Source organism: Stegodyphus dumicola, chromosome X1 (genome assembly GCF_044657685.1).
Source record: "Stegodyphus dumicola isolate Sdum_Otavi_A_Nest chromosome X1, ASM4465768v1".
NCBI classification, from domain to species: Eukaryota; Metazoa; Arthropoda; class Arachnida; order Araneae; family Eresidae; genus Stegodyphus; species Stegodyphus dumicola.
This window is the reverse complement of record NC_140780.1, coordinates 92,912,370-92,936,073: the sequence shown is the minus strand read 5'-3', so window position 1 is coordinate 92,936,073 and position 23,704 is coordinate 92,912,370. Positions and strand designations below refer to the sequence as shown.

Sequence of the window (23,704 nt, the reverse complement as noted above, 5' to 3'; positions counted from 1 at the left end):
TATTTATATATACTGATGGACAAAATTAAGAGATGGAAAATATTTTCCCACATTCCTCGTAAAACACCAGACAAAACCGCGACAGTTGTTTGCCATATAATATCACTGTGGTGCTGGTGTCACTGAGATGAGTTTACGCGTTCCTGTGGCCGTCGCTACGCCAGCCAGGAGGTATTAAAGTTCGCGTTCAGCTGCTCAGCTCATTCCACTCTGGAATACAGTAGTGATTTTTTGTTATCTGTCTTAAATAATATTGCTGGTTTTTTTTTTTTTTTTTTTTTGCTATTTTTAAGTGAAATGATCGCTTAGACAAAGGTACTAGCTGTGGAATCTTGGGTAGGCTACAGGCAGGGCAATCCCAAGCTCAGGTTGCAAGAGAACTGGAGGTAACACCAAGTGTCATCTCTAATGTGTAGAAGCATTAAATTTTAAAATCAACGGGTCAGTGTCCAAATGACCAGGACAAGGTCGCCTGAGAGCCCCAATGACGACCGTTATTTGGTACTTTCAGCCGGGCGCCAGAAGACGTCTACTGCCACAAGAACATCAGTTTAAAGGCAGACTGGCCAGAAGGCTCCAATAGACTGGACTGTATGCCAGAAAACCGCTATTTGCGTCCCACTCACTCCTTTCCACAAAAGAGAGGGTTTACAATTGTGCATAAAACACCAAAATTGAACACAGCTTCAAAGGGCTAATGTTCCCTTCATGAATGAGTCCATATTCAGTCTACAATCTGATTCTTGGGGATTATTGATATGGGAAGAACCTAGGACCCGATTCCATCATGGAAAAGGACCGTTATGGTTGTGGAGGAGTGTTGGTCTGAATAGGGATCATGTAAGATACACGCACTCCGTATCTAACGGTACTACCCAAGTTCTGTGGTTTACTTATTGCATGTCTCCAAGGTCTCAACGGATGTAGATATGTATGCATACACACGTGAATTCTGGCAGGCTTGCCAACTACACCTGGCACATACAACACGCGCCATCCTGTAATAGTTAAACTTCGTAATAGTTAATGTACAGAATCTATCACGACAGACATTCACATTACGAAACAGGATAAAATTTAAGTTACAAAAAGCTTTAAATTTTTCAAAAAGTGCCTTTAATTCTTTGTTGTGTCTGAAGCAGTCATCAGACAACTATTATGGTTTCTGTTTTAAAGTAGAAATATGTTAACTACTTTCATTTTTTTCTATATATCAATTAAAGTTTTTTCAGTCGTTTTTTTAACTGTATTGCAAAAAGATGTGTTTAATGTATTTGTCATGTGTATTTCAGCACAAAAAGTGCTAAATATTTACTCCGAAATCATATATTTTTATTCCGGTAATTTTCGCCAAAGGTATATCATTTCAACCCAATTTATGGTTTTTCAGCGCGCTGATCAATTTGCGCAGGAAACGTGCAGAAATGAATTGCCATTCGAAAATTTTGAAATGTTTTCACTGTGACCATTACCGTAAGAACTCTATTGTTTTAAATTATCACAATCTCAAACGCATGCCTTCAAATAACAACATCTGAAATTTCATTTCGATTGGTCGAGCGGATAGGGCGCTTGAGGTTCCTATATCGAAAATGTTTTTTATGACCATCATGTAAATTTAATCTCAAACGTGTTTTGTGAATGTCCGCAACTTTTTTAAACAGGAAAAAAGATAATTGTTTTTGGTTTAACTTAAAAATAATTGTTTTAATAATAACACAACATTTTTATGAAAGCTGAATAGTTTTCCAACTTTAAAATTGGTCTCCTTGTTTACTCAGACCTAATTAACAGCATTTTAGAACATAGAAACCTTAGCTTTATTTATGAGGCTGCTTTATTACGAAAGGTAGGAGAAACAATATTTATAACAAATAACAGATAAATAATAAAATAGGAAGTAGTAATGTTCATTAAGTATTTCAATAATGACAGTGTTTCTTCAGGCGACGATGAACATGCATGTGCTTAATAAAATAAATGTATCGAAGATGCAATAAAACATAAAAATAATGTAGAAGTAATAAACAAAAATAAATATAGAAATTTTTAAATGTAAGAAGTATACTTTGTAAATGCAGAAGTTTAAATCTATTTTCTTATATGATTCTAAATATGCTTTTTAAATAAAACAAATTACAGCATAAAAGGAAGCTTATGTAAAATGCCTTCTAATTCGACTCAGTGATCAACCTAATCGTTATTCTAAACATGATTTTATGAAAATTTTAAAATATCCCAGATGGAAGCTCAAATCCAAGTTCTTCAAAATATATAATAATTTTAAAAATAAACAATAATTAAGATTGAAAATAATCTGTATTCATGTTCTAAAGTAATCAATTACATAGCTGAAAATATTGAACTAATTTCTAAGCAGTGAAGAGTAACATGGCAAATGGCTGAATGCTTTAAGTCCTCTCTACGGCATTCATAAAGTCAAGACACGAGAAATTTAATTAATTATTTGCATAATCGCTTACGCTTAGAATAACTTAGAACAGGGGTTCTCAACCAGTAGTACGCGTACCAATAGTGGTACGCAAGAGAAAACTAGAAAGTGTACAAAGAAGCAAAGCATTTTTAACTATTAAATTCAAAAATTAAACCCCCAACATTCTGATTGAGTTTTTTCTCTAACACTCGTAAATTTATGCGAGCTGAGCTTTGTTCAAGAGTGGAGGTGTAGTAGTATTTTCTTAGTGGTGGTACTAAAGGTTTTGAATTTTTGTTTAGATGATACGCTTCAGTCAAAAGGTTGAGAACCGGTGGCTTAGAACATTCACTTGACAATAAAAACTGAGAGCAAGAGCAAGATTAGAATTACAACATACACTTCAACTAAGTTTCAAAATGTCAAATTAACCTGCAACAAGGTCCACGTTACACTTCTTAGAATTCAACAACATGGATAATATTTATAGTACGTCATGCAGTATCATAACATAAATAATGACTGACGAAAACACTGGCTCACCAGCAGCCGAGTGGATAATATGCTGAAATCTGATAATTCGTATTCAAGTCAGTTAATCAGCTAACTGGCAACTTGGGGTTTTCGTGATTGTTCCCAATTGTAACATGACTATGAGCCAGTTTCTCTTAGAAGTCCTTGACGAAGGTAGCCTTCCGCTTAGGCAGATAGGTCTGGAATGTTTGTTATGATCAAATAATCAACCAACCAGGAAATACTTCGATGTGAAGCAAACACTACTTTTTAACATATGGAAATGCAACATATATAAGTAGAAAAAGAAGGAATATAAAAATATGATTTTTGGAGGGTATTTTGACTTCATAAACACTCTCTATATTATGTTTCAATGAGTCATCCTACATTGCTATAATCGGGGCAAATATATATTGGGAAAGTTGAGAATATCAGTTACAGGACTTTATATTATTATTACTTTATATTATATATTATATTACCGATCAGCATGCTAGTTACTGAACTGGAAACTAAACAGATAATTAAGCATATTTAAATAGCATTTATTCATCCATTGATTGAACCTGAACGAATCACATTTACTGAAATGCTAATTGCGATAACTGTTTATGATCAAATTGTTTGGAGAGTTACAGAATGATGAAAATCAAACTATTTCGTAAATTATCTCATTTATTTACACATAGATTACCTTAAAAGTCGATTCACAAAGTATTCCAAAGTTTAACTCCTTGATTTCAAAATAATGACACATTTAGCTTTTGTTTTAGTTATGTATGGAAATATTTAAATATAAGACTATATATTTGACCTTGAATCCATCGTAAGTCCAAGATCCAAACTTCATCAGGCATGTCTGTACATCAAAAGGAAAAAACTCGACGTCTATCTCGCATGAGCTCTTATATATGGCTGGAGGTTTCCATTGGATCATTCCTCTGTTATTGAGCTGGGCTTTTGTTTCTAAAGTTACTTCAAAATTTCCATCAGCGCTAGAGATAGATAAAAGCAAATATTAAAAACAACAACTAAGCAGCAAATAACATTCACAATTACTCTAGTTAAAATGAATAGTTACTAATTGCTTTAAGCTACTGTGGCACACTTTCTTCCGAATATTTTATATTTATTTTTTTAAAAACTTATTTAATCTCCAATTTGTCCTATTGAAGGCTTATAATTCTTTCTTATACGTGTACTTATATAATTTTTGTTACAGATTTCCTTTGCTGTTGTCTGTAATCACAAGTACTGTTATGCAAGGGAAATATTTTTGATAAAATTATGCATTAGAATAGCAACCAACTTCAAAATTTGGCTGTGTCACAAGACTTACAGTTTTTAAATATCAAATTACCTGTGATAATTTTAACTTCAGTGACAATTATTAGAATAACTTATTTCACCCTTTTTATTTAGTACGTTATTTTTTGCTTCCATTTCACCTTACAAGATAAGGACAATTTTGCTTTCATAAAACTATGAATAAAAAAGTATCTTCCATATTAGTTCATTTATAAATACTGATGAATGATATTTTACTTAGTATAGGGTACCTTACTCTTATAGTTCTCCTTATTTCAGAATTATATCAACTACATATTTCGAAACTTTTCATTTAGAACCGTTTTCTACTTACTTTGGCATGTTTTATATCCTTAAAAGTAAGCATGTAGTCGATTTTTAGTTTTGAACAGTGCTCTAGTCCTTATGTCTTTGGACAACAGGAAAGCCTATATTATTTTCTTGCAATGAATCAGTTTTATTATTTTATTACTATAAAGATTACTAAGCGGCTTTAAAATCTACTATAAACTTAAGGAAAGTAATCTGAAGCAGTCTACGTTTGCTTAAGTTTACGTACATGAAATAACACTTGCTCCTAATACAAATTTACATTTGGTTTATGGCACATAATTTAATAATCAGCAAAGAATTAATTTGTCTGAAGTTTCAAGAACAATCAGTAAGTGTGCGTTAAGTTTAGAACAAGTATACTATAAGTAATAATTCATTAAGCCTAAAAAAAGAATTCAGAAATTTAAAAGAGAAAGATATACATACATATATACAGTAATCATTATGAAAGAATAACTTTAATACATTATTAGCTTTAATGACTTATCAACTTATTCTGGGTTCGAAAAACTCTTATTAAATGCTTGCAGTTTGTTCCTGTAAACCAAACTTAAACCTACGTAACTCTTTCTCTCTCTCTCTATATATATATGTTACCGCGAAAGACCGAAATTGAAGAATGTCGACTTTCACCGGAGAATGTCAACATTCACCAAATACGTCGGTGAAAGATCGAATATTTCTTTACATTCTTGTACATTCGGATCCTCACCGGTGTATGTCGACAATCACAGATATGCTCTGGTGTAGGTCGAAAAGAGAGGAGTATATGTACACGCTGCCATTCCAAAAGAAAGTGTTCCACAAATAAATGCAGTTGTAAAAGCAAGGGCCTCTTGTGCAATTCAAAGTGTCATAATAGTTTAAGTTGTTGCAATAAATAAGATTTGAATCACGTAATTTGGTAAGTTTATAACTTCTATTATTTTCCTTTCTCATTTTGAATGTAGTGTGTGTTTTAAGTTCATATATTCTTAAGTTCTTATTCTGAGTCTCAAGTGCGTTTTTACTTCCTTGTACGAACAAAAAAGGAAGTATTGTAATCGCGAAAAGCTTCAGGCAGTATATTTCAACGAAAATATCCACTTTGACCGCTTTCGAATGCAATTTAACGATGTTTTTGCAAGATATCTGTACGTAAGGACAGAATAAAAGACTCTTTTCCTCCAAAAAAAACTAAAAAACTGCTTTAAAATTAATTCTGAAGAGAATTTTTCGTGGCGTCTGTACGAACGTATGTACGTACGTACGTATCTCGCATAACTCAAAAACGAGTAGTCTCATAACGTTGAAATTTTGTATATAAGACTACTATAACATGTAGATGTGCACCTCGTATTTTGGTTTCCATCGGCCGCGCCAAACGTATATAAATATATTTATAAATATATCCACTCTGTTACCCGGCTCGGTGATATCAGTTTCTTTACTCTTATGTGTTTGTAAATTGTACATTTTTGCTTTAAAAATGATTGAATTATGTTGTTTTTATCTTCCGGTTAAGGTTTTTATGCCTTTCGTAATTCTGGAAAAATATTTGTACAATTATCAACAATTTAAAAGCTGTTTAAGTGCGGTTAAGTTTTAAATAAAATGGCGGACATATTTGTTTACATTTGAAACAGCAGAATTGTAGATTTGTTGCCAATCTAGAGAGACTAAGCTTCGCAACACAAAAATAACGCCTTCATTTATTATTGCGAATTAAATCATGCTTAATCCTTTCTGGAATTTTTTCGAGGAAATAAGTGTTTAAGATTTACTTCGTAATTTTTAATACAGATATTTTGAGTTTTTATGTATTTTTGCCTTGTCGCGAAGTGAAAACTGAATTAATTGAATGAGAAATACTCAATCGTCTGTGAAGAACTGTTTGTTTTTTGTTTTGTTTGCGTAATTTCTTTTATACACAGTTCTAACTTTATTATAGTAATTGAATATAACATGTGGCAACGATTAGATAATTCTTTAAATGATATAAATTTTTCTGCATTTTGAGTTATAATATGAACGAAATATAATACTGTTAAGTAAACCTAGCGCCAGAGTGTCGCTATGGTAAACAAAGTGAATTTTAAAGAATGCATTTATTCAATTGTGGTTTTTGCGCTGTCGGCGAAGTAGGTTTAATTCAATCTAATAAGTTTAAATGAAATGCAGGAAGAAATGCGTATAATTTAATATTCCATACAAGGAAGTCATGTGGTGTACACATCAGATTTTTTTTGCGAATGAATTACGGAGAAGGAAATATAATATTCTTATATGTTCAACATTCACCATTAGTACATGGTGAATGTCGACATTCACCGGTGTAAATCAGAAATAAGAGTATTTGGAAAATATTTCGGACATACACCAAGCGACTAGGTGAATGTTGACATTCACCGGTGAAAGTCGACATTCTCCAGATTTCGGTGTTTCACCGTAACATATATACATATCTAAATGCATATATTTAATATATTTATATCTGTATTTATATAGCTGTGTAAACAAGAGTTTAGAAATTTGAAAGTTAAGATTATAAATTATTAAAGTCACGCAGAATGCTACGAAGGTAATTAAATTATTAAAATGTAGAAATAAAATAACGAAATCAAAAGCAGTCTAACAGGAAGAAAATATACTGTCACGCACTATTGTCATAAATTTGGTTACGGTTTTTAATCATGGAACCTAAGTTTTTAGTATATTGGAAGCTACAAATTCTAGTAGTGATATTTGAAACAGACAATAGGATTTTATCATTGTGGAAGATCTTTTGACTTGATAAAAAATTCGGTGCAAAAAAATTAATGATGCAAAAGTTGTTGGTAATAGTTTAAGAGAGTAGTTTATATTTTAAATTGATAACATTAATGTTTTTAATGATAGAAAACTTTTAAGTGTCTTGATAAGTCGTTTTCCTAGAATTTTACAGGATTTTTTCGGAAGTGAGAAAATTAGGTTTTAGTACTTTGAAAAACATTATTTTGGCTAAAATCAATTTCTATAGACTTAATATTGCAGATATTAGTTCGATAATAATTACTGTTTTTAACTTTGGCTAGAAGTATCCTTTTTAGTTTTGTTTTCATAAATTTAAAAGTTGCAATAGATGCTATTGTTGTCTTGTTCTTTACTGTGATATTCGCAGTTAACAGAATTTAATCTAAAAAGGATTATGAGGTATTTCTTAGCGTGCCTTCGTGGTGTGGTGGTCTGCACACTGAGCGCATATTCCAGAGGTCCGTGGTTCGATTCCCGGCCAAAGCGTTGCTCATTTTCATCTTTCATGCATCCAAAGAATCCTAATCTCTCTACAGTGGTGCTCGAACTAAAAGGATGGTGGATGATAATTCTCCGCACCCAGGATTAGGCGGGACCCAGTCACCCTTTAAAAGGGGGAGTATATAAGGTATTTATCCCCCTTCTTAGTATGCTTTCGTGGTGTTCAGAGCTTGCCTCTGAAATACTGCTCGCTGGGCTCGTAATCCTGAGGTCCGTGGTTCGATTCCGGGCGAGGGCGTTGCTAATTTTTCAAGTTTCCTGCTTCCAAAAATACCTAATGTCTCTACAGGATAAAGTGTTTTGAATTTAAGAATGTAAAGGACTTTTGAAAATTACTTTTTAGGTGTGAGAAACAGTGCTGATATTTTCAAAACTATGTTGTTTAAAAGTTTAAGTTCGGCGTTATAATATGTTTTTTACTATTAAAGTTATTATTAGAGAATTTTCATTCAATTGGTGATTATTAATTCTGAGGTTAAGACTGCGTTTGATTTGTCCAATTGTATTGTAATTGTATAATGTATTGCATTGTTCAATGTATGTAAATTTCATGGTTTGCAGATAATAAGAAAATGCAGTTAAATGTTATTCAAAGTGATAAATTAATGTTTGTATTATGAGAAGTGCTACTGTTTACACAGGTCAAACAATTGGAAATTTAATGGATATCATAGAAACAAAACTAAAACTAGATAGTCAATCACCCTCTAATGATACAATTAAGATATAAATTAAAATTAATAAATGCAGCAAACACGCTAAAAGCTGCAAATCTGTCTGTAAAATAGGCAATTGTTTACAAATTTGAAAATTAAATTTTTAAATTATTAAATTCGCAATATTATTGCAGTATATGTTGCGCCACTTTTATAATTATTATCATCATTTTCTTCCTGGTAAACTGTTAAATATCAGCATTTTGATTTAACTATTTAATTACGTTGATCATTATTTATCTCTATAGATACATAAATAGATCAAGAATTGATGCGAAATAATAAATATATGATGAATAATTTTATATAAAAAATTAATATTTGAACATGTAATTCAAAATAAGTTTTAGTAAGAATTTTATTTATATCCGGAGGAAAGCTCCCAAGCACAATGAATACATTCTTAAAAAATGCAGGAGGAAAATTGGGAAGACAAGACATATAAAGGAAATTATTAACTATTGGATGACTGCCAGAGAAAAAATGAAAACGGAAAAAGAAATTATCTGTCAGTTTTCCTTTTCTTTGATTTATAAAAAACTGACTGAATGAAAATAAAATAAAGCACAGAGAAGCGATAATACAATATAATCGATCGATTAACAGAGCAGTATTTTATTACTCGTTCTTCTAGTCGTGATGAGAAAATTAAACAGTCATTATGAATGAAGAAATGGTAGAGAAGAAATGAAGCGGTTAAATTTGATTAATAGTTTCGTGCATAATAATTAAAATGGATAGTTCTTTAGTTCAGAAATTCTCAGCTATTGTTTGTCACACACAAACTTATCTTTATTTTTTTAAGCAAACCACAACTAATTTGCTAGCAATAATATTTAAGGCAAATGTTGCTTTTTTGCTTAAATTACAAAGGGATTTGAGGCTTCATTAAGGCTGCGTAGGAAGATTTCTGTCCATTTCTTTTTTAGTTTTCCTTTCCTATTTGGTAGAACAAATGTCTACATTTATCCAAATAATTAACACTGACATTTATTAGACAATTTCATAACAAAACGCTAAATAATATAATTCTGCAACATAAAATATGCAATAATAATTCTCATGCAAATGTCCTACTTGTCACTTTGGCCCAAAATATTCGGTCTTAGATTTTTAAAGGTCTTTCTAAAATTAGCCTTTAATTTCTCATGATATCTTTCTTCCCAAATAAAGGAATTAAGAATTTGTGCGTAAAAGGCTTTGGAAAGAATACCTTGTTTGTGGCCTCCAGACTAGTTAACGGGGCTCTTATGACAGATTATAAAGGCAGTATAGAATCTTTATAATTTTGATCGTAACGCGAAAGACATTGGCTGCTTTAAATATTAGGCAAATTTAATTTTTTTTGGACCAGGAAGCTTATAACTGATTGCAAAGAGTATATGTGTAATCTATGGCTCGCATACCTCAACAATTTCATCGTATAATTTAATACGCCCAATCCTTTAAAGCTTAAGATTTAAAATAATGAAACTTTAAAAATAATTTTTTTAGTTGTGAAAGGACATTTTTATACAACCTTGTTCACATTACATTTTGTCAGCGAAGAAATTAATTTCAGTTCATTTCTATTTAATATAATTAAAATCGCATACTTGTAAAACTGTGTTTGTTTACTTCATGTTTGCGAGAAAAATATTCAAAATAATTTAATGTTTTTTTGGGGGGGATTAATGAATGTTAACTTTGCATAGTTTTAATAATAAGAATGGAATTTTTTGCTCTTATGCAAATTAAAATTTTTGTGTATCTTTGTAATGTGGGTGTGCCAAACGTTGATCATATAAACATAGTGAATAACGCGTAAATTAAATAAAACTGATACATAAATCTAAAAATTTTAAATCTAAAATTTTGATCTATGATTATGATCTATGATTGATTGATGATTTGAAAAATTGATCTAAAAATTTTGCCTAAAGTAAGACACAGTTTAAAATTACATAAATATTAAATTCATTTGAATTTACATTCTGTTACTTCTCGATGAAATTGCCATACAAATTAAAACAGGTTCAAACACCCATATAACAACAGTAGCGATATGAGCTACAAATAGCAAAAGAAACTTATTTAGTAAAATGGAAAAATCTACATAAACTTTTTCTAAATTCGAGTATGCCTGTAATTAGGCTTAATCAATTGCCTTTAGAATTTTATTCAAACTGGGACTGCTTTGCATGACAGTGAGAATATTGACAGGAGAACACTCATCTAATACCCTTTGCACTACTTAATAAACAACTTCGTATTCGTTATATAGTAATTCCTCAGAGGCTAGGCAATTAATTTACAGCTTTTCTAAGCTTCCTTGCAAGCTTGAAAAGAGCTCCATTTGACTGAGGTTAGTACTATCTTGCAGTGCAGCTAAGGATAACTTTTTTACGGTAATTCGGGGTAAGGGGGCACGATTAACTAAAGTATCTGCAATATCAGTTGTTACTGCTGAAACTGTGAACAATGGAATTGATTTGGATAAAAGCATCATGAACAACTAACACAAAGGAATAAACTTACGAATACTACTAAATAGAAACTCGAATGTTTAAGGTGTTCTTAGGCTAAGTGAAATACTTTCTTGCATTTGCCGCCAATTTTATACAAGAGTAAATAAATGGTGTTTAAATAAGGAGTTTCGCGATATTACTTTACGCAAATAAATCTTTTGCATACTTTTTAATAACACTGCATTAATAAGTTCAGATAATTGTTAGCGACACATTAAATGAGCTCTGCAACAGCCAAATGATAAGAAACTTTAACATTTATAAAATATATTTGCTTGTTAACGAAAGCACTTCTCTTATCATTCATGTAAAAACGCGCTTACAGCTAAAACGCTTACAATTTAAGCTAATTTAATACAATGTATCACTTTTTAAATACTTTGGGGATTTTGTTAGCTAGCTGTCGTTAACATATTAAAACGACGTCTAAATTTTTTTCGATTCTATTAGTGTGTAGTATGTAGAGGTATTAGGTATTTTTTGACAGCAGGAGAGATGAAAAAAGAGCAATGCCCTCGCCGGGACTCGAGCACGGACCTCTCGAATACGCGTCGAGCGTGCTGACCGTTACGCCACGAAGGCATGTTAAGAAGCTGGGAGAAATACAAATACCTTATAAATGTTAATCCCAAATTTGTCTCAGTTTTCCATTAAATATAATATTTAAATCATTACAGCGTCACTAGCTAACATTACCTAACACTAGTATAATTACAATATGAAACATTTCCGTGTTTCTATTAAGGTTCACCTATATCCGAGTGGCTAAATCTATAAGATAGTTAGTTGGTTTCAGAGTAAATTCCGAGAGACAGAATAGACTTCATGGGAAGTTTGAGGGCCCACCAGCGGCCGAGCGGTAAAGTCCCTGAACACTGGTAGTTCGGTCCGAGTTTCGAATCCCGCGAACGGGCTGGCTGCATGGGTGTTTTCGTGGTTTTCCCCATGTGTATCGTGTATACGAGCCAGTTTCCCTTAGAAAATCCTCCACGAAGGCATCCCTCCCCTTTGGCAGATAGCCCTAGTGTGCTTTGCCATAATTAAATACACCAACACCATGGGAGGTTTGAAACTTTCTTGATCGTATGGCAAATGTGGGGCATTTCACTAAATTATCTCATACAAACCTGTCTTTTCCTAGCCCAGCAACATTCGCGTCTTTTGTAAATTAATAATCGGCCTGTCAACTGTATTATCAACTGTTATATATTTACTATTACTTTTTCAAAAGTATTAATTTATTGTATTTTAATTTCATATTTTTTGAAAGAAGCTTCTCCTATTCGTGCAAGAAGATTTAATTTCTCAGTTAATAGCATGAGTAAATGAGACATTTATTGCTTAAATGTGTATCTAATTCAGTATAGTTATTTGCGAAGAAGTGTTTTATAACATCTTTATAATCAAACATTATTTTAGAGATCAGCACGTTCCTTTCTTTAAGCTTATAACCTTCGGGTGCTTTAAAATAATCAACTAATTAAAACGGCAAGTAAATCAGAGTAGGTATATATTAGTCATCGTGAGACGATTTTTAACCCCCCCCCCTGCCCCCCCAAAAAAGTTACAAAAGTATCTTTTCCTAGACAGTCATCTTTTGAAGGCTTTGTTTAAATTAAACAAGTAATCAACCAGTTAGCAAAAACAACAGATGCAATTATTCATTTTGAATTCGCGACTTGCACAGAATATTTTCCTGTATATGCTCTTACTTATTAAAATTTCCTGCGGTTATACATCTGATATGAAGGGATTAATTGCTATTTTTATGTTAAATAACTTATTTCTCCTTTCATGCTTATTTTATGCTAAATATGCTCAAAGTCCCCTCACTTATGGTTGTTGAGTTGCTGCTCTCACCGAAAGCACTAACAAGCAGTTCTCTAACTCCGGTATGTGTTGCCCCAAGATAGAAGCGCAATTTTCAAAGGGTATGCGATCAGTTCTTCAGAAAACGCTGACAACAGGACAAGAGAATGAAACATTTCAAAACAATTTTTGAGACTTTTGTAAAATATTTTGAAAATAAATGGTCTTTTTTAAGTTCACTTCTGCTGTTAAACTGTTATTTTCACTTTGAAGCATTCTTAGCTTATTTTTCTACATTTAATTCAGATCGGCGGCGGCGATCTGAATTGATAAGCGTCGGATTTAGTAAGTCTCATAAGTTATAACCACGAGTGGCTCCATATTCTATACAACCTTCGGACCATTAATTAATTTAAAAAATAATAAAAATACCCTGTGCATTATGCTTAAAGCCCCCAAAGGAAAATGTGATCTAGATTGCCTAATTCATAAAATTTGCCATCAATTAAATTATATTTTTTTAATTTAATCGAATAATATTTTAGTATCGAATATAACCAACAAAATAATTTACCGTTTCTTGATGTAACAAGTGCCCACAACACTTTAGTGGAAATATTGAGCATAGTCCAATTATTTCTACCACAGAAGTAAAAATTAAAATTTACTTTTACGTCTATTACACTTAGCTGAAATTTGATCAAATGTTCTTCTATGACTATTGGTAGGTGAAAGTGCTGGGAACAGAATTCAGTTTAAATTTTATATTCAATTATCGTATCTCTCCCCCGCCCACCAGCGGCCGAGCGGTAAAGACGCTGAACACTGGTAGTTCGGTCCGAGGTTTGAATCCCGCGAACGGGCTGGCTGCATGGGCGTTTTCGTGGTTTTCCCCATGTGTAACGTATATACGAGCTAGTTTCCCTTAGAAAGTCCTCCACGAAAGGCATCCCTCCCCATAGGCAGATAGCCCTAGTGTGCTTTGCCATAATTAAATACACCACCGTATCTCTCCCCCCTTCCGTATACAGTAAAGTTTCTTTTTTTTTATTTTTGCGTATGAGTCAAGAGGATAGATAGACTTCTTGGAGGAAGAAATTTAGGAGGAAGAAATCGTACCTTCTATGCGTGTTCTTTTCAAATTAGAAGAAACATGATATTTATCTATCAGTTCTAAAGGCGTTAGAATATCGTATTTTAAAGTTGCAGTTATATGTTTTAATCAGGTATCTCATACAACTACCACGAAAAATAAACAAAGAAATTCGATGGCAAAGTTTTCCATGAGAGAGTTATTAGCAAACATTCGCTGTTGCTATTTCTATGAGGTATTCTTGAGTAATATGAATGCACTTCTCTTTACTCATCTTGCGCTTAGCTGCTTAAAAATATTGCTAGAAGATGCTCTGTTCAATGACTGTAATTCCTTTTCTTTCACTCTGTATCATAAAATTTCTTCTCTTTTATTGGTTGTCATACAGCTAACATAAACGAAGACAGATTAAAAAATTATACAAAATTATACGTTGATCGCCTTTCAAATAACTACTTCTATATAAAGATCATTAGTATCACAGTTATGTTATGCCGTGAATTTTTAACTGTGCTTATGTTATTTAATTAATCACTATTTAGGTATTTTACTTAAATTGAACTTGCAAAGAGCGTAGTTGATTAATATATTTTTGACAGCTAAAATCTTTACCTCTATTTCTTTCATTGGTTGGGTTCTTCTAACAAAGCTAAGGAGCACTTCTTCTGGACGGAAGCGACTGCTTTGTGAATAGCATTTTAAGATACCCAAGAGGACTTTCGCTCTGCGGGGGTTTGTTTACTGGGTGGTCAAAGGAAGATTTAATAGGCGTCTCTTTCTTCACTTTCTTTGTGAATGCTGCAACTGTTGAATAAATGAGTTTCTTTCGGACGGATGGGCGTCTGTAGATTTCATTTTAAGGGGAAGCATTGATTCGTATCTCTTGTTTTTCTGCTTGTTAGCTGGGAATCGAAATTTGGTTTCTCACTCAGAGAAGACGATAAGCGCTGGGTTCACAATTTGGTCACTCAGAGAGTGACTCACTGACTCCAGCTGGTCAGCAGGTCTTTGTGCAGCACCTCTATTTCGACTTGTCGAGGGGGAGTAAAGTTCTTTCAACAAAAATAAAAATAACGAAGAGAAATTCTCGGGTGATCAAGTTTAATTTTATGTTTAATTTTTCGGCTTGTAGTTTTCAGTGGGTGGAGAAACTGAGTTTTCGTCGGGGCTTGTATGGGTGTTTAGGTGAGAAATTTTTGAGTTTTTAAGATGTAAAGTTTCGTTTAAAGAGATCGGAGGGCATTTGACCTGCTGCTGGCTGCCTGCGCCTGAGGGCAGGAGCTGCGTGTTTCTTTACCATGGGTTAAGGAGCTTTTTTTGTCCCGCGAGATGATTACAAACGGATTTTATCTCTGCACCTAAATTTCCGGATAGTTTCTTTCGAACACGATAAATGGACTTTTTCGAAGCGGGTCCCGACTTACAGAAGCGTTCCAGATACAAGTATTTGTCGTTAGTATCCAGTACATGCGGTTCCTGGCACAGATGTCTTCCTGGAAATTCTCGAAGCGGTTCCTGAACTACGGACGTTACATTTAGAAGTATTGGTCATTAGTATCCGGCATCTATTGTTTCTGAAAATAATGGACGCTTCCGAAAGTATTTTACCAGAAAAATGGTCTCCGTCCCTTTTCCAGAATATTGGATTGGACACTAAAGATCTTTCAATTTGTCTCCCACCCGTGAATGATCTGCGATATTGACAAACTTCAGCAACAGAGTTTAGATGAATGGTATTCACTCCTTCCAGCAGTTGATAGTATAAAAAGTTCTTCACCCTTTTTCTAGCAATTCGTATATAACTTCAACGTGCGAGTGATAGTTTAACGTTTTTTAAGGTGTTGGTTCAACGAAATAGACTTCCTCCGTGAGTAGGAAATTTGGGCACTCTCCTCAAGATTGCATATTCCGAAAAATCTGTGAGGGATTATTTAATTTTTCTTCTCTGCCTTCTCTAATTCAATAAAAGTAATAATAATTTATTTTATATATGTAAACTAAGAAGTGATTAGAAAATTTTAAATAATGACCAGTTATTTTAAGGTCTGTGAATGAAGGATTAAAGATTTGTTTCACCAGCTTAATTTGTGAGCTACGGAATGTTAAAAAATAGTGTTAAAAATGAATTTAGGTGCCAGGATTGTACTTAAACTCTTGATTTTTTTTAGGAACTGATTTGATGGCAGTATGAATATTTCTTGTCTGGTATTTGTGAGGTTTCTGAATGATGGTTTCTGAACTTTAAATGATGGTTATTTGTTAGAGAAATATCATTCTTTTTCCAACCGAGCACAAGCGAAGACTTACATTCTTAATTTTTTCAGGTTAAGTAGTATTAAGTGTGAATTTGGATTTGATTGAGTTAATTGATTCAAGGAATATTTATTAAATGTAAAGTGGGTTAGACTAATCAAACAGTTCCTCCCCTCCTCTATACAGCTTAGGATTAAAGTTTCAGATTATTTTTAATATATTTTTGTTTTGTGAAGTCACCAAGCCTGTATAGTCTCTATAGAATAAGTCAAGGTATCACTTACTTTTCTTCTATACAACAGTTAACTTAGTTCACTTCATAAATATTTCTTATGATTTAGGCAATACTATTGAAGGAAGATGAATTGTTCGCCTACATTTTGACCTAAGAATCTTCTTTATTAATAATTTTATCAAAATTTAGAAAATTATTCTAATTATAATTTGGGACTAACCATATAATTCTGATTTTATTTTACTATTATAAATATTAACTTTTACAGCGGAAGTCCGCTTTAACTTAATATTATTGCAAAATAAATGAGCTGTTTTAACACATCTTGAGCGGGAAACGACTAAACATGTTTTCTGAATATTGTTATTAAAGTGCGGGAGACGACTAAACTCTTTTTGTGCAGATTGTTATTTAAGCGCGAGAAACAACAGAGCTCATTTTGTACGAATTATCGGTGGATTATTATCGTTAGTGAATTTTTTAGTGACAAACGGATTTTTTATACAATAACTTAAGATTAAATTCCTAAAAATAGACCACGATAGAATAGAAACTGACGATGAAGAACTGTATGTAGATAGTTTGTCGAATTATTCCTACGAAAACACGCTTACAGATGATGATTGTAATGACGAAGAAATTATGTGACGCCCTAGGATGTTTTTCTGACACAGAATTTCAAGCAGTTCTGATTGAAGCCGGGATTCGGATGATTCTAATTCAGAAGAATTATGGTTGTCAGTAGACAACCCAACAGTCCTTGAAAAGTTTTTAATTCGCTCAGGAATAAATACCGAAAACGATCCAGATAGTGTAGCGCAAGTGCAAACACTACACTAAAATAGCAAATTTATCACTAAAAGCACCACGTGAAAGGAGAACATGAGGTAATAAAACTGCATCAATGTATTATTGGCTGGTCAGAGTCCCAGTTGCAAGCACATACAAGGACGTGCGGTCATTAACCATGATGCCGTCCCACACCATGCTACTGCATCTCGGATATCGGTCCTTTTCCTGGATATTTTCTGAACGATAAGCAGAACCACTCTCACCCCATATCAGTTGGAGTCTATAAGAAGATGACAGACTGAAGCTACTCTAATCTGAGAGCCCATCCTGTTCAATCCTATCGTGATGGTCACGACACCATTGCAACGTTCGGTAGTGTGCTGGCTAAACAATGGAAAACACATAATAGATCTCCGGTGTATAGTAGTCCTTCTCCTAAACGTCTGACTACAGATTTTCGGGAGATCTGCTATCCTGTAGCAACAAGACGTTCATTTGCCACTAGCTAAGCAGTGTTTAGTTTTCCCGAAAGGGCAATGTTCCTATTTTCTGCAGATGTCCATCAACACAATATACACTGGAAAAAAAACTGAAAGGTTTCAGATTTTAAATTATGTCCAAGGAGGCGTTTCTTTAATAATTTGTGTGTTATATTTATTTATTAAATCATGATCTTCGCCCTTAAACCATAAAATTCAGTTCAACGGCAATATCGCAAAGTAGTTTTAAAATGAGCATATCTTTAGAATTTCCAATATAGAGACTTGCGCGCTGGAGGTAAAAATATTTTTTCTGTACAACGTTGCCATTGCTCGCTTTGAAATCCTTGAGTTTGTTAATCAAAAATTCGATGCCAGAAACATACATACGTTTATGCAGATTTTTCATTTAATTTCTTCAAATAAAATGCAGGACTCTAACATTTAGTGGCAACAGTTTGAAAAGTGAACGGACATTTAAAGTGAACCAACGCAAAATCGCAAATCGAAAACAGCAGTCCTTTAGGGACAAAGCCCTTTGGACTAAAAAATCTGATGTGTACACCACATGACTTCCTTGTACGGAATATTAAATTACACGCATTTTTCTTGCATTTCATTTAAACTTATTGGATTGAATTAAATCTACTTCGCCGACAGCGCATAAACCACAATAGAATAAATGCATTTTTTAAAATTCACTCTAGTATTTGTTTACCATAGCGACACTTTGGCGCTAGGCTCCCTTAAGAACGTAACATTTCGTTCATATTATAACTCAGAATGCATATAAATCTATATCATTTGAAGAATTATCTAATCATTGCCACATGTTCTATTCAAATACTATAATAAATCTAAAACGATGTATAAAAGAAATCAGGCAAACAAAACAAAAAAGAAACAGTTTTTCACAGACGATTCAGTATTTCTTATTCAATTAATTCAGTTCTCACTTCCCGACAAGGCAAAAATACATAAAAACTCAAAATATCTATATTAAAAGTTACGAAGTAAATCTTAAACGCTTATTTCCTCGAATAAATTCCAGAATAGATTAAACATGCTTTAATTCGCAATAATAAAAGAAGGCTTTATCTTTGTTGTTGCGAAGCTTAGTTTCTCTAGATTGGCAATAAATCCGCTATTTTGCCAAGTTTGAAATGTAAACAAACATGTCCGCCATCGCCTTCTCACTCTTTAAATAATATACATAAAGTTGTTTTTAAAATATATTTTTAACTAAAGGATATAACGTCATATGTATTAGTTTCCCAAATCGTTTCAAAGCTTAGATACTTACCTTTCTTCGTATATCTTAAATAAAAATATTCTTTGCCTTAAGTCACTTCGTAAGATACGTGATGAAAGACTCGTTAACTTTTTACTTTTTGCATATTTTAGGCACTTTAGATTCAGGTTTTTTATTTTGTTTAATGATGAAGTACTGCTCCGGATTAAAGCCTATCTATGGCATATAAACCCAGTTTTTTCACATTAAAGTGATCGATGATGCATTTTCTAAAATCAAGTTCTGAAATGATTGATGAAGCATAAAATATTGAAAATATATGTTCATTCTATTTGAAAGTTGTTTAAGAAAACTACTGCACTTAAAGGAAAAAAATATTTAACATATTGTTCGTAACTGAATGTTTTATTGAATCGAAAACTTAAGTTCCCTAACCCAAGTAATTCTTACGCAAATGCTACATAGTATATACAATACATATACAACAATACAGCACAGGAGCTTTAAAAATTCTGAATTGAGAAACAATGTGTTTGTCCACCTTTTCTGTGGAAGCGATGCTAAAATAAGCCTAGAACAGATTAGTTATGCTTTAAGATATCTTTTATATGTAGTGTAATCTATGTCTACAGCAGCATCTATGTTTCTTAACAAGAGAATTAATAGCTCTTGCGTCCCGTTCTAGTATCTCCCTTTAATGTTTAATCGGGTTATCTGTAAATGTAGCTCCAGTGTACAAATCCATTGTTAGTGTCCATAATTAGTTGGTAGTCCTAATAAAAGCCTGATAGTAAATTGTGTTTTCTTGCTAAAAATTGCTCCTGAAGATAGGGAGAGAGAATGTAAATTGATAAATTTGTGTAACATTCAGCATTTAGTGTCAATGGAATAGTAAGCAGAGAACCTACGGTGTGCCACGGTAAATCTCTGGGGACCAAAGCATTAACTGCACCGGACATTTGAATCATAAACGAAAAAAAATTATGAAGCTTGATATTCTTTCTGCCACCTATGAATATGACTGTACTGTGATATTAATTATAATATGCAAATCTTTCCTCCAGGACCATTCATGCCAAACTAATCAATCATGCTCTTAAGTTATATGTTTGTCTGGTTTAATGCAGTCTTTGCATAGATTTGACACATGGTATGAGAACAGACAATTAAGCATTCCCCGACTGATGGTTTTGGTAGGAGTGGACTAACTTCATGGCCACTCCGTTTTCCAGATGTCACGCTACTCGAACTCTGGGGACATCTGAAGAACTGAGTTTATGCTGCAGAGATTCACGATATCAAAAAATGAAAAAATCGAACCGCAACAACGGCAACTACTACCGTGACTCCGCAAATGAACTTAATAATGTCGGGAGGGAAATCGAGAAAAGACTTGATATGGTCTGAGCAACTAATGGTTCTCATGCTGAAGTGTATTAATATCATATTATTTGAATTGCTAAATAAAATTCAGTCAGTCTTTTTTCCTATCTCTTATTCTGTATTATTTAAAATATATCATTTTAGGCTCAATGAATTATGGGCACCCTGAATTCTGTATCATTGCCATTGGAAGATAGCACTAAAACATGATTTTTATTTTAAGATCTTCCTTCGCTTTTGAACTCAGCAGGGGCAAAGTTTGCTGGATATTTATAGTTCGATTAAACTACAATCCCGTCAAATAAGCTAGCTGTAGGAATGCTGCTTTGAAAATCCTCTATGAATGTCTGTCTCTCTTAAGAAAGATAGATTTTGTGTTCTTTGCCGTGTTTAAGTAAACTGCGTGCTTATTGAAGATATATTTCAGAGTGTAATTTTTACGTTTATTACTAAAAAATTGTTACCGACAAAAATATGCAGAAATAATTTAAAATGAAGTGAATTCAAACTCACTGTCTATGGATAAGATATATTTTCGGATTGTTAATAGAGACATCTTTTGCATTCTTGAACTATTCTGTACTTCTTCCTTCCTTTTTGTTGCTGACGCAAGAGAAGGATCAAGTCATGGTATCGTTAAGTCTATGAAGTATATCTCTTTAAGTATTGAGACAGACTAGGCAGTCTCAAAACTTGTACTAGGTGTTACATGAATCGTGCAGTAAATCTTTTGACATTTACTCAAAAAAATTAAAATTTGTTGAGTCATTAGTTTATTTTTTAAGCAGGAGACGTGAAACATGAGCAATGCCCTCGTCAGGACTCGAACATGGACCTCTCGAATACGCGCCGAGTATGCTATCGTTGGACCACAAAGGCATGCCGGAAGGAGGGTGAAAATACCTTTTAAAATATTAGCTCTTTCATAAGGAATCAAGAAAGAAACATACTGATATGGAACTAAAGAGAAGAAAATATTTTTATTTATGGCTCATTATGCTTCTATGTCACCATTTGATTTCCACCATTGATATTTATTCTCTTTGCAATCATATCAGAAATTTATTAAAATTTATGTGCGTTTAATTTCTTATAATATGTAGCTTCCTTTCACTTCTCAACTCAGACAAATAACAATATGTCATTTCTATTACTGCACTTAAAATTACTAATCAGCAATTTCCATGAAGATCCCGCTAAGTCATATTAATTTATCACAAGGCGTAAAGAAGAACTGTTTGCATATTTTAAACATTTAATAATGAGGTTTTGAATAAGGAACTATTCGAATATTTGCTGGTTATTAATTTTTCATGCTAACTGATAAGAACTGATAAGTCTTAATACGAGAATTACAAGCAATGAAATATACCATAAGTTGAGTAGGCTTTAATTATCTGAGGTTTTGCAGCTCAGCTTTTAGTTACATAATTCTGTTTCAGGAATGTATAAAATTTTCTTAAAATGGAAGATGGATTGTAACAGCCATGACACTTTTACATAATACTAAGGTTTACAGATACCTGATAAAAAGTAACATCGAAATTTATGTGAAGTATTAATTGGCCCCGTTGTGTGCACAGAAAGTCTGTAAAAAAGTTGTTCTTTGAACTCTCATTGCGGATTTTGAATGCATCTGCATGAGAAAATAAATCCAATTTGCTCCGCATATATAGCTACATTTAAATACCTTTCAGATGTAAATTAAATACTTAGCTTTAGAACATCTCAATAAATCTGTTGCATTTTCCTCCTACTTTTCAGCCAGCGAAATAAAAAATGCGTATTCATTTTCTAAATATTTAAAATTATTCTTTCCAAATAACAATATATCTAGCCTAAATAGGATTCAAATACGTTCATCCGATTTTAAATGCGCGCTTGTAAAGAAAATACAATGAAGAGATTTATGATTCGTTTCCGCAATATATTTAAACGATGTGAATAGTGAAAATACATTAAGGAAAAGTATCCTAAACCTGTTTGTTGGAATTCGAGCATTCATATCTTCTGAAAAATCGAATTTAATGTTAAGAAAAGGCATTTACTGTAATTATTGAGTTAGTACTTAATAGAAGGTATGTCGAATTTTGCCTAAAACGTTCTACATGACGCAAAAAACATAATACGATTCCTATCATTTTAACTGTAAAGTGTCTGAATTGAAACACATTTGAACCAAGGGTATTTTCCATTTATGAGAGGCGAGCTGTCTTCGTATTTGTATTATTTATAGAAATCCTAATACTTATTTATTATTCTGAATCGCAAAACTTATGATGAAATTTCATGCACATATTTTTATTTCTCAAGTTTGAATTATTTGTATCATTTTAATACATATGTATTAACAGTTTCGTTGCAGCCTTAATATTGTTAATTTTAATAAGTACATGTTCAAATAACCAAACTAGAATTTTCTGGATTTTTTCACAAAATATTTCATGTAATAGAAAATACGAATGTTCAATGCATACTGAATTAATGTAGAGTTCACACAAGCATATACTATATTACGCGAATTGCTAAATGATACAGCTAAAATTTCTAACAGAACAGCTATGATATCAAAATAAATTCTAGATAGTGTTTTTATCCTTTCACATAAAATGCGAGTTTAATATTTAGTAGTAAAACAATATAACTTTGTTTTAATTTTTTTTCATTAGAAAATACTATATGAATGAGCAACTGATATACAAATACAGATCAGTTTTTAACTTCTGGAGACATAAATATTTCTATATCGACACAGAATTTTATTTCTTAAGACTGTTAAATATATTTTGAAATCAGAAAAAAAATGTTGGATTCGTTCGACTAAACGCGAAGAAATAATGTCCCCGCCCTCCAAAAATAAACTGATTGTATGAAATACACTGCTGGTGATTAAAACTGCTACACCATGAAGGCGTGATGCAACAAACGTAAGGTTCTGCATGATAAGATATGCAAATGATTAACAGGCCAGCGTTTGCGCACAAAGCAGGTAAGAGTAACACTATCTACTCTTACCTGCTTTGTGTATAAATGTATAAATGGGAAGATTGCACAGAGGGTTTCTCATTTCGAAATCGCATTTGAACTTTCATTGTTTGCGTAAATGTCGTATTATGCCTCGTGTCTAAGACGTAAAAATTCCTACTAGCGCGTGTTGGAATTCGACAGCGGCAGGACTGTGGCCTGGCGGGACTGCAGTTATCGTTGCGCGATGTCGCTGCTTGTGTTAGTCGGGATAAAACAATTATAGAATCGATGGGCCAAAGAGGACCGTACTGAACACCATGTAAGATCTCAGTGGTCCTGGTCACTAACATCCGA

The 23,704-nt window shown here is 32.8% G+C and overlaps 1 protein-coding gene across 1 annotated transcript in view; it reads right to left on the bottom strand.

Annotated features, from left to right (window-relative positions):
• The window catches only part of LOC118181469 (acetylcholine receptor subunit alpha-like), a 637,159-nt gene that overhangs the window by 49,834 nt on the left and 563,621 nt on the right, over positions 1 to 23,704 (bottom strand). The window contains exon 5 of the mRNA XM_085807084.1: positions 3,765 to 3,945. Coding sequence (XP_085663210.1) covers positions 3,765 to 3,945 — 181 coding nt within the window. The remainder of the gene's footprint in view (positions 1 to 3,764; positions 3,946 to 23,704) is intronic.